This window comes from Chelonoidis abingdonii, chromosome 24, assembly GCF_003597395.2.
Source record: "Chelonoidis abingdonii isolate Lonesome George chromosome 24, CheloAbing_2.0, whole genome shotgun sequence".
Classification (NCBI taxonomy): Eukaryota; Metazoa; Chordata; order Testudines; family Testudinidae; genus Chelonoidis; species Chelonoidis abingdonii.
In genome coordinates, this window is record NC_133792.1 from 1,211,281 (window position 1) to 1,223,949 (window position 12,669).

The 12,669-nt window shown below is 46.3% G+C and overlaps 1 protein-coding gene across 9 annotated transcripts in view; it reads left to right on the plus strand.

The window, feature by feature from the left end:
• Positions 1-12,669, plus strand: part of PNPLA7 (patatin like domain 7, lysophospholipase) — a 557,191-nt gene that overhangs the window by 441,648 nt on the left and 102,874 nt on the right. For all 9 annotated transcript variants that reach the window (XM_075060490.1, XM_075060494.1, XM_075060495.1 and 6 more), the window contains one exon: positions 2,148-2,304. In XM_075060490.1, the coding sequence (XP_074916591.1) occupies positions 2,148-2,304 (157 nt within the window). The remainder of the gene's footprint in view (positions 1-2,147; positions 2,305-12,669) is intronic.

A 12,669-nucleotide genomic window follows, 5' to 3' on the forward strand; every position in this document is an offset into this window, starting at 1 on the left:
ACTGCCTGATCCCACAAGAGGTGTGCAGTCAGTATTGTGCACTTCCTTTCATCGTGGTGTTGTTGTTAGCTAAATGAAGGTCTTGCTCCTCACTTGAATTTTTACTATTCTGTCATAATATGCAGATGGCCTACTCTGTGTATATAGGGTAAGTGCTAGCTGTTAGCGAACAGAACACGTGCTGCTTGGCTGACTGCCTCCTTCTGCATGCAGCTTGCTTTGGCAGGCTGCCCTGGCTTATGTGGACTGTAGGTTTTGACGGTCCAGCTCTGACTAGCTGTTGAAAAGTTTCATGAGATTTTTTAATCAATAAATTAAATAGCAAAGCTACAGTCAGCCGTTCACTCTTGGGGGTTGGGCATTGGAAGCATCATCTGGTCAGTCTCTTGTGAAAAAAGCATAGTTCAGCATGAGGGTCTATACACAGTCCCTTCAAAGCAACAAAACCATACTCACCACTCTCTTTTACAGGCCCTTGCTTCAGAAGGGATGCCTCTGACCCTTTCATTGCTTGGGTAGCTAACTAAATGCATAACCTCTGTGTAAAGGGAAATCCCATTCATTTTGTCTGGGGTGAGGGTGTGGGTCCTCCATCATTACAAGGCATATGGATGATGTAGCTTGTCCATAGAAATAATATGTTTGCAGTGTTGTTGTAGCTGTGGTGGTCCCAGGATATTAGAGAGAAAAGGTAGGTGAGGTAATGGTCCAATAAAAGATATTACCTCATAGAAATAATACTAATGTTATTTATATGGACCCAGGAGGCTCAGGGAGCCATACAACAGAATAAAAACAAATCAAGAGTGATAAAAACAGAATCAAATCCCACCCCCCTCATACATACACACATGAACGAGAGTATCTGATTATACAGGGAAAACCAGAGGGGTTAGAAGGGAAGAACACAGACCTAGGGCCAGTACTGGTCTTTCTAAAAACACCCTTTGAGAAAGACAAGCTTTAAAATACTTCATTAACATATTTTAGAAAATCCACAAAGGCTGTGGATTTAAGCAGATAGCAAGTTCCACACTGCAGGACCTTCTGCTTGGCAGAAGCAACATTGGCAAAAGCAAGTTGCTGACTTCAGACCTGAGGTTGAAGTGCAGAGCGGGTGTGCGAGCTCAGAGATTCATCAGTACCAGGTGCAGGGAACAAGTCTTGAAGGCAGCCACCATTTAGAGTTTTAAAGCTGATAGGATTCTCTGGCAGTGGTGAGACCATGGCTAGAATACTCTGCTTAGTCCCGGGCAGGAAGGTGCAGTGATGGAGAATTCAGAGAGGAGTAATAAAAGGGTCAGATGCTGCCCTTGTTTACAACCGCGTGTCTCTGCAGTGACTCCAAGGAAGGCATTTTCACCAGTGTAACGGAGATGAGACCCTCAAAGCATTCCAGCATGTAGGGAGGTTGAGGTAGGCCAGGTCCACACTAGGAAATTATGTGACTCTGCTACGTCACTCAGGTATGAAAAATCCACCCCCTGAGCAACGTAGTTAAGCTGACCTAACTCCCAGTGTAAACTGCACTAGGTCGATAGAAGAATGTTTCCATTGACTTAGCTACCACCTCTCGGAGAGGCTGATTAACTAAATCGACAGAGAAACCTCTCCTGTTGCTGTAGTGAGTGTCTCTGCTGAAGTGCTACATTGGCATAGCTGCTGCTGGAGCAGTTTCAGTGCAGACATGGCCTTAGATGGAAAGAATTAAATATGTGTAGCTGTTTGAAGTATGTGTAGGATGTGTAGCAACGAGGGAGAGAATTTGTATAAAGTGAGCCAAGGGGCAGTGAAAGAAATGCGATGAAATTGAGCATAGGAAGTTTGTACAACTGAGATTTATAGATGGTAAAAGAGTCTCCCAAGGGAAATGGCACTCACTTTATCACTAGGATATTTAAAACTAGACTGGGCAAAGCACTTGAAAATGTAGAGAACAATTCTACACTGGTGAGAGGATGGACAGATTGGTGCCTTTTTCATTTCTAATTTCCGTGTTTCATATAGTGTCACAGATGGTTTGTATAATGCACAACGTGTGCTTTCCTGACTCTTTTCCCTTAAGGGGTAATAGTTTGAGTTTTTCTTTAACAATTCTGCTTGTCTGATACTGTGTGTGTTTGTTTGTTTTCCTCCTTCTGATACAGGGGGTGCTCCCAGGTGGGGATTATCAGGGCACTGATCGAAGCAGGAATCCCAGTTGATATGATTGGAGGAACTTCCATTGGCTCGTTCATGAGTGCCCTGTATGCTGAAGAGCGTAGCTATAATCAAATGAGGATCAAAGCCAGGCAATGGGCAATGGTAAGAACATAGAATATATGTTTGTTCTTTTCCACTTTTAATGTATAGGAGTTTTGACATTAGCCACAGCACACATGGCGACACAGAAGCAGCAGTCCAAGGTCAGAATACAGCTTCTGGATGTTAGGAGAGGTGAAGAAGGGTGTTTGAAATTCCTCTGATGTGCGTTTTACCAATAGTGAAGGATGACAAGTTGTTAGTGCCTTATGCAAAAGTGTACACTCCAACAAAGCATGAGCTGCTTTGTGGGCAAAGCATAGACAGAACTGGTGCCTACTGGAGTGAGGCATGTCAGCAGCTCTGTACAGAACTAATCTCCATAAATCAGGAATCTGATGTTTTGATCATAGAGCATATTTACTTATGTCTGTTGGAAAAACAGAACGCTCTTAGGGCACTTTGCTGGACTTGATCATATTTTGTAATATTAAGCTGCATCAGTAGGGCAAATGCCTCACTCTGGTGCTGTACTCAGCTGTCTTCTTGCTGTGGATCTGGCTTTTCTTTCTCTCATTGTATACGTGGGTTTGGGGTGGATGTGTGATAGGGAAGGATCACATTAATGCATTCTGTGCAGTGAATAGACAGTACAGGAGCTTGAATTTAAAGTAGGGCTGTCAAGAGATTAAAACAATTTAATCACAATTTAAAAAATTAATTACGATTAATCGCATTGTTAATAATACAATAACATTTATTTAAATATTTTTGGATGTGTTCTACATTTTCAAATACATTGATTTCAATTATAAAACAGAATACAAAATGTACAATGCTCACTTCATATTTATTTTTTATTACAAATATTTCCACTGTAAAAAAGAAATAGTATTTTTCAGTTCACCTAGTACAAGTACTGTAGTGCAGTCTCTTTATCATGAAAGTTGAACTTACAAATGAAGAATTACGTACAAAAAATAACTGCATTCAAAAATAAAACAATGCAAAACTTTAGAGCCTACAAGTCCACTCAGTCCTATTTCTTGTTCAGCCAATCACTCAGACAAATAAGTTTGTTTACATTTGCAGGACATAATGCATCCCGCTTCTTGTTCACAGTGTTACCTGAAAGTGAGAACAGAATGTTCTCATGGCACTGTTGTAGCTGGTGTTGCAAGATATTTACATGCCAGATGCGCAAAAGATTCATATGTGCCTTCATGCTTCAGCCACCATTCCAGAGGACATGCGTCCATGCTGATGATGGGTTCTGTTCGATGATAACCCAAAGCAGTGCGGACCGACACATATTCATTTTCATTATCTGAGTCAGATGCCACCAGCAGAAGGTTGATTTTCTTTTTAGATGATTCAGGTTCTGTAGTTTGAACATTGGAGTGTTGCTCCTTTAAGACTTCTGGAAGTATGCTCCACATCTCATCCCTAGATTTTGGAAGGCACTTCAGATTCTTAACCCTTGGGCCGAGTGCAGCTATCTTTAGAAATCGCACATTGGTACCTTCTTTGCATTTTATCAAATCTGCAGTGAAAGTGTTCTTAAAATGAACATTTGCCGAATAATCATCTGAGACTGCTATAACATGAAATATATGGCAGAATGTGAGTAAAATAGAGCCGGAGACGTACAGTTCTCCCCTGAGGGGTTCAGTCACAAATTTAATTAACACATTGGTTTTTTAGCTAGCATCATCAGAATGAAAGCATGTCCTCTGGAATGGCGGCCGAAGCATGACAAGCCATATGAATGTTTAGCATCTCTGGCACGTAAATATCTTGCAATGCCAGCTACAAAAGTCCAGTGCAAACGTCTGTTCTCAATTTCTGGTGACACTGTAAATAAGAAGTGGGCAGCATCATGTCCCATAAATATAAACAAACTTCTTTGTCTTAGTGATTGTCTGAATGAGAAGTAGGACTGAGTGGACTTGTAGGCTCTAAAGTTTTGCATTATTTCATTTTTGAGTGCAATTATGTAACAAAAATAAATCTACATTTGTAAGCTTCACTTTCACAATAAAGAGATTGCACTACAGTACTTTTATAAGGTGAATTGAAATATACTATTTCTTTTGTTTCTTTTTACTGTGCAAATATTTATAATACAAATAATAATATCAAGTGAGCACTGTACACTTGTATTCTGTGTTGTAATTGAAATCAATATATTTGAAAATGTAGAAAAACATCCCAAAATAATTAATAAATTTCCATTGATATTCTATTGTTTAACAGTGATTAATTTTTTTGAGTTAACTGTGATTCATCAACAGCCCTAGTTTAAAGGAATGCCTCCCAGTCCATTTTTGAAGCCAGGCTGTATGTTAATCACCCAACGCTACCCATCACGCAGCCAGTCTGTCACTCCAGACTTGTTAGGAATTTGGCACATTAGCCTCAGCAGGGCCGGCTCCAGGCCACAGCGCGCCAAGCGCATGCTTGGGGCGGCACGCCACAGGAGGAGCTCTGCTGGTTGCTGGGAGGCCGGCAGGCGGCTCCGGTGGAGCTGCCGCAGACATGGCTGCGGACGGTGCGCTGGTCCCGCGGCTCCAGTGGACCTCCCGCAGACACGCCTGCGGCAGCTCCACCAGAGCCGCGGGACCATCGGACCCTCCACAGAAACGCCTGCGGCAGAGTGCCCCCCGCGGCGTGCCGCCGTGCTTGGGGCGGCGAAGTTGCTAGAGCCGGCCCTGAGCCTCAGGATATCTGCCTAGTGCAGGAGGCAAAGGCGAGATAATCCTCCAAGCCCTGGAAAATCTTCAGAGAAGGTATTTTGAAAGCACAGATGCTGGGATTCTCCTAAGGAGACAGAGAAATCTGCACGATAGCATGGTAACACGCAAGGCCCTAGGCTGCCATGGTGGTAGTTCAGGTCTGTGTGAGTTCCCGAGGACTGCAGGGCTGAAATAGACACCCGTTGCTTCTGCATGTACACCAGCCCTACCCTCAGTATGAATGTACATGTTTGCACAAGTCTTGGCTGGTGTTTATCATTGTTTCTTGTCTTTTTATGTGCTGGAGTCTGTTTTCTTTTCAAATCTGACCATATAACTTTCTCTCTCTCACTTTCACATGCTGTCATCTTTTGAGTAGAAGTGACTGACTGAGGTAATTCTTCTCTAAGCTAACTAAGAACCAAATATCTGATGTAAGATGTAGCCCCAGTGTTCCAGAGGTCAGGTACTGCATTAGGGAAGAAAATGTTGATTGTTTTTTAAATATACAAAACTCTGGGTTTTTTAGCTAGCTGTGTGCTGACTGTTTAAATAACAATTTATAATTTGTTGGGGGAATTAAAAACACCAAAAAACACCCACAAAACTGCCATACTACCAACCAGTACTGGTTATAGATGACTGGGATCTTCCAATTATAAGGTGATCTAATGTATTTATTTTATTTCTAGTTTTCATATAAAAATTGTTTCTAATTTGTTTTTTCTAATGAAAGGAAAGTGACCTGATGAAGTTTCCAAGCTGGATTGAAACTAACAGTCCTCTTATATCTTGTGAGACTTAAAGTGGGAGACAGAGAAATCTGCAACTGGCATCTATTCTAACATTGCCTTTTACAGGTAGCTTCTCCAGCTGTAGTCAGCTATGGGTTTGGCTACTTTCCTGCATCTATAGCTTATTATGGTTCCTCCCACCCTATTACAGTTCTAAAATTAGATGGACTGACAGTCATTAATTTAAATAAACACTTAAATTGCAGGTTCCTACCTTTACCAAATACACACCCACAGTCACTTCAAGGGGAATGTCCATATAACAAAGCCCACAAACTTCCTAACGTTTTCTGCTTGGTTTTACTACCATAGCAATCTCAATCCTCCCTTCCATCCCACTGTCCCTTTAAGTTCACTTGTTCCCTGTCCTCCCACCTCTAACTCTGCACCCATTTCCCAACATGCCATGATCACTGCAGCAATCTTGCCTTCATAGCACCATCACTAGAGGGCAGCGGTGTTATTCTGGGACCCTATGGAGGGAATGAAGAGAGGTAATGAAGGTTTTGTGGATTAAAACAGCTTTAATTAACTTCCTGTAACTCTTACATCTCTGCAGCCTCTTGGAATGCTAGCTCACTTAGTGTCTTTAGAAAGCAGAGATTCTGAGCTTCTCGATGATTACAGGTGCTGGATCACTAGATTCAGATGGCTGCAGAGGCCTCACAATTAAAATGGCACTCAGTAACTTTGTAGAAGTAAACTTAATTTTAGGAAAAACAGATCAGCTTCCCACACCTCTTAAAGGGTTGGGAGGAAGCATGCTAATCTCCTCAAGGCACACAAGTCTAAGGTAAGAATGGCTGCTGGGTTGCACCTCCAAGAGAACTGAATTATAGTGGGGGGGACAATTATCCTCTCAGTCTGAAAAGCCCTTTCTTTGCAAGCCTGTGAGCTGAAGGGAGCTGTATCTGTCAAATGTTGTTTATCGTCCGGATAGGATAGACTTTTAAATTGTACATGCAGATTTTAGTCCAGTTTTATTGATGCTCAAAGCATATGTTGTCACACTGCTCATTCCTAGCACTGGTCCTGTTCTATTCATCCAGTGTGGAGTGGCCCCACTTGGTACCCAGATTGTCTTATTCCTGCAGTGAATAAGACACTAGGTGGTAATATCCTCAGAAATACTGATTTCATCTTATTATTGAAGAGTACTTTGAAGAGCTACTTGGAATTTTTATAACTATTCTGACAAGCACACACCATTCCACATGCAAAACAATTGCTTAATTATTTAGGGAGATGTCAAAATGTGGCAAGATAAGAACAGGCAGCTCCGTGTGATGGCCTCTTTGCTGCGGATGGTTTGCTGTGGGACTGGATCCAGCAAAATGATTTTCTGTGCCGCACAAAGCAGCGGAAGCCGAAAGTGACAAACTTTTTAAGGCTAAGGGAGTGTGAATCTTCCAGGAATGGCTTTTCCACATACTTCCCCATCACACCACAAATTACAGCAGCTGTCTTCCAGACCAAGACTTCGGAGTGGCTTCCTTCATTACCCACCAACGCTGTTCTGGTGTCAGGAGATCAAAGTTGTTAGGGAGTTCATGAAATACCTTACTCTCCACAGAGGGCCTAATCTGAGTCTGTTACAGAGACTCAGCCAAACACCAGACACCCTCAAAGTTCCAGGATCCAAAAGCTACAAGACCACTTCTGTCCTCCCCACATGAGTCTCTGTGAAAACTTCTCCACTGGGCTTGCTGAGAGGCCAGATAGTCAAGAACCAGTCAATGGGAGGATTAGTGTGTTACTAGAGGAGAACAGTCTAGAAGAAGATTTTTACAAAATCATCCTGATGCATACAGGCTAGAAAGACCCTGTTCTGTGGAAACATCTTTTTTTTTTCTGCTGCCCTAGTTCCATTAGGTGTGACTGTTGCAGGTTATAGTTGTTTACAACCACAGGTTCTGGCTTTAGTAGCCTATATGGACCTTATTATTTACGTTCTCTATTGTGATGTATTAGATAACTTCACTGGTTTCTGTGCCACCAGCCCAAATGAGAAATGGCTGCAGAACAAAAAAGCTTTTAGGTATTTTTTGAAATTGGCATCTCTTTGCTAGTATGCTTGTGGGGGGGCGGGGAAGCAGGGACGACTCATAGTTTAATTTGATGGGATCTTTGGATATAATGGAGCAGCCAATAAAGGCTTTCATTTGTTATGCTGCAGATGGGGTGTGAAATTCACAGAGCAGATGAATTATCTACTCTACTTCATTGATTCTGCTGTGCTTAGCAAATTACAGGTTTCCATATATTTTTGTAAAGCTGATAATGAATCCACACTAATATTATATAAAAAATATATATGATCCATTTACAGTTCTTACTCTAGAAAATATTTTGATTTTATGTAGTGCCTATATGAGGTGGCTAAAATTTTTCCTGTCATAAGGAGTTAGAGGTTGGAAGAGAAGTGACTGGGCACATGCTCCACAAAGCCATGCAAACAGGTTCTGATGAGAGGGGCATTGTTAGCCAGGACACTGAGGGTACTAGCCACTCTCTGGCTCCCATGTGGGATCTCTGCAGCCTGGCATCACAGCCAAACGTTGTTTTGCAGGACAAAGGAAGCCATCCCTGAAGGCCACACTGCAAGATCAGGATTGGGTCTAAATCCAGAGTCCTACTGTGGGATAAAGGGCAGATCAAATAGGGTCGGAGGGTGCTGTGAAAGTGATATAGCCTTCTGGAGAAAAACACTGATTACAGCACAGGAAAGCACTGCCTATGAGCTGGGTGAAGATTGCAGTGTGATGTCCACAAGTTGAGGGCCATGTCTGGTGTTTTCATTGTGAGAGGCATAGAGCTCTCATTAGGAAGTACAGAATTATTAGTTCTTCTTCGAGTGATTGCTCATATCCATTCCAGTTAGGTGTGTGCGCGCCGCGTGCACAGCCGTCGGAGAAACTTTTACCCTAGCAACACTCAGTGGGTCGGCTGGGCGCCCCCTGGAGTGGTGCCACCATGGCGCCGCATAAATACCCCAGCCGACCAGGCCACCCTTCAGTTCCTTCTTACCGCCCGTGTCGGTCGTTGGAACAGTGGAGTGCAGTTTACCTGACCTCCGCATTTTTCCTAGCTAATCGCTCGTTTTTTGTTCTTTGTTACTTAATCGTTCTTGTTTTACATAGTTAATTAGTTTATTGACAGTTTAATGTTACCAGCCCGAATTGTACCGTCGTTTTTTGTTATCACACCACGAACTTCGAGAGTCTTTTAGGGCTGGGGCTCTTCACTGGACTACGCCGCGTCCTCCTGAAGCCGCACCTCCACGTTATCCCCAAGGCCCCGGAAAACTCCTCGTGGGGCCCAGGCCCCCAAAGAACTCCAGGTAGCATCTTGCGGCGTCCTCGCACAATTCGTGGCGTCTTCGCGGCACTTCGCCGGCGGGTCCCAGAGCAGAAGGACCCCGCCGCCGTATTACCCGCTGAAGCGAGGGGCCGCCTCTTACAAAGGCACAATCGCTTCGGCTGCAATAGGGCCAAAGACCCCAAGACTCGCCGCGCTATGCGAAAGTTATCGATTGGCTCGCGGATGACCCCCTGCTAATTGCCGGGGCACATAAGCCTGAGTGCGCGAGGAGATGCAGATACGCGAGTTAAAGGCTTAAGCATTCTATAATGCTGCGGCGCACGAAAAAGGAGCGGAACGCTAGACTCCGCAGCTCCCCATGAAGCGGCATTAGCCGCATACGCCCCCAGTGCCAACTCCTACATGCTCCCCATTGGCCAGGAACTACAGCCAATCGAGCTGCAAGGTGGTTGCCTGCAGGCAACAGACAGTGCACACCAGCCCCCTGTACTTCCCCCCCAACCAGGCCTTGCAGGCACCGCAGGGACCGCCGAGAGAGTCACCATCTTAGCTGCCAAGTCTAAGTCAGAAGGCCAGGCCATGAGAAAGCCGGCCCTAAGACCCACTGCCACTGCCAACCTGAGATCAGCCTCCGTGGACAGAGCCCCACCCCCCACGCCACCCCTATCAACCCCTGTGCCCCCCACCAGCCTGATGCCCGCACTCACTCAATCCAAACCCGCGGCTCCAGAGCTTGAGCACCCCCATCCCTGTTCTGTATCCGCCCAAAACCCTCCCCAGGCTCCCACCCCACCCACAGCCCCCTCCTGCCCCCAGCCCAGTGAAAGTGGAGTGAGAAGGGGACAGAGCAAGTGAAAAAGGGGGGGGGAGAATGGATGAGTGTGTGCGAGCCCGTAAGGCAAACCAGACACGCGGGGGCAGGCATCACAGGGTGTTGAATTTGTGGTGATTAGACAATGAGCAACCCTAGAGTCTATGCAACTGGAAATCACACCACCCAGCAACTGTGATAGACATACTCTACAATCTGTTACTATCACTCATGGAGATGCACCAAGGATTTTTTTAAATACAATAATTAATACCACCAAACAGCCTAAAGGATTTTTATTTTATTTTTAAAATACCTTAACCAAGAAAAATATTTCAGACAAACACAACGGATGACCCAAGAATGTTTCAGTTATATACACAAATTAAACCTAAGTCCTTGGCGATCACTCACACATAAAAAACCCTTTAATGATGCGCGAGAACGCGCGAGAGGCTGGCTCGCATAGCCGGACTAAGCCCCGCCAGCCATGCGCAAGCCATCAACTAATGAAAAAAAAAAATTCCTGCATTTTAAATACCTAAATCTAGTCCTATAACCATGTGTTCTTAGGTCAGTTGCTTAGCTAGATAGATTACTGCATTTCGGGGAGAGAGAGGTGAGCCCCCATCACAATCCGTTGAGAGAGAGCGGCTCTGTCTTAGATTCTCCTTGGAAGCTGAGCGTTCTGTATAAGTGCATGGTATCCATTATTTAGCTAACACCTCACCCTGAATACCAGACATCCGAGTCGACACCGGAATCTGCGTACGATATAGGATTTGGAACACACTGAGAGCGCAACCAAGACTTCACACTTCAGCGGTCACTCGACTCGTTACCAAATGGCGACCTAACGCAAAACGACCACCCTAGCAGATCGACTGAGGCAAACCCCGAAAAGGCTCATTTGTACTATCTCGTGATACGAGAAGAATGAAGCGGCCGGAGAAGGACGCAGCGGAAAAGGCATCAATTTGAGCTCAAGACTTTGCAGCCGGTCTGATTCGTTCCCAGGAGACCCCCGCATGCCCGGTGAGAGCCGCCCCCCGCGCTGCGGTTCTAAAGCTGGACCGCGGGCTGGGCAACAAAGCCGCGCGTCAGCCCGTTTGCTGCGGCCCTGTCTAAAACACCTCCGCGCGCGCACCCGCGTGGGCAGGCGGGCGCCCCCCTAGATAGCGGCTAGACACCGGCCTGCCCCTAGCCGCCCTGCGGCTCCATCCGCTAGACAAAAGGAAGGAAGCGGGCCGGCGCGGGTAGAACCGTAGCCCTACCCAGCGCGGCGCTAACTCGTCTCTGAGACGCCTGCACCGCGACCGCGGGCCTCGGGGCACCTGCTGCCCAGGCCACAGCAGCCAACGCGGCCTGACAGGCTGGAGAGGGCGGTGGCCGAGCGGGGCGGCCTGGGGCCGGAGCGGGGCGGTCACTGAGACCCAGACCTGAAGAGGTGTTGCCTGGCATGCCGAGCAGCACGATGACCGCATGTGCGATCTTGGCGAACCTATTCAGATGACACGCCCGGCGGCGCCTCTTAACCTCATTGGCCTGCCGCCGCCCGGCCGGCCTCCCCTCAAGTCTCCGCGAGCGAGCGAAGGGAGGCGAGCCTCCTTTGCTGTTCACAGGCGCGGCGAGCAGAGGAGCAGCGCACTCCGTCTATTCGCGCACACTGAACGCTGCAAAATGGCCGCTGGGATCCCCCTTGGCGCACGCGCAGATCCTGCTCTATCTCCAGCAACGCCGCCCTCCTCCCGCCGTCAGCTGACTCTGTGGGAGCCGGCCAGGCAATCACCAGCAGCTTAGAGGAGATTTGTCTTGTCCGACTTGAACACCATAAGTCCCGCGATGTTATTATAAATTCTCGGGGTTTGGTGCCTGAGCGTGCAGTTTGCACCGTTGGTACGCTTGTAGTTAAACGCGGCCCCGTCCCTGCCCCTCCCCGAGACAGGGCCAACAACCCGCGCCCAGCAGGCAAGGCCAAAGGACCCATGCAGTCAAGCGCGTCGCATTCGTAAGCTGGGACTCTTGCTGTGCATCGACCCGAGAGGCATGGCAATTGGGCACGTGCTGTTTGCTCCGGGGGCATGGTCATGTGAGAAGAGAGAGAGTGAAAAATACCATTATGCGTATTACGCTCTTGGCCACCGGTCTTCCGCTATGCTTTCGGTCCACTGTCTGCAAGAACCTGTCCGGCTAGAAGCCACATCATCCTGAAACCTGAAGCCGGACTTTCAAAAGAGTAAATGCACTTTCTCTACCCAACAAGAGCTTGTGTGATTTACGTGTCTTGCATCAAACATCGGCTGAATTTAAGGAGAGACTACAGGCCTAGTAATCAGAAACAAAGTTATAAGAACCTAGAGCCGAGTGCCTCTTCCTAATAGTCTTACAGCTCCGGAATTTTTTCGAGGCTCTGCTTACATCAAATGTTACTAGTAAAGCTTCCCAGCCATCTCATAATATTTTAGAGATAGTATTGTTCTGGGCTGGCAGTAAGTTCCTTTGAACCAAATGAAAGTGTGAGGCTCAAGTGGCTGCCTGCTTCGTAACAATAATAGGTCCAGAACTATACTGTTTCCTGCATTCAAGAACTTCTGCTCTTCCGCAGTCTGTGCTACTGCCCCTTGAGAGCTAACGGGGAACTCTCTATCTAGTACTACTCTAGGTGCGCGTCATCCAGAGCGTTAGCACCTGTCCTCTCAGACTGTTCAGTGTAATGGAAAGGGAACACACATCTGAAGGCAGACGGTGAACTTCCTATCTCTCGCGA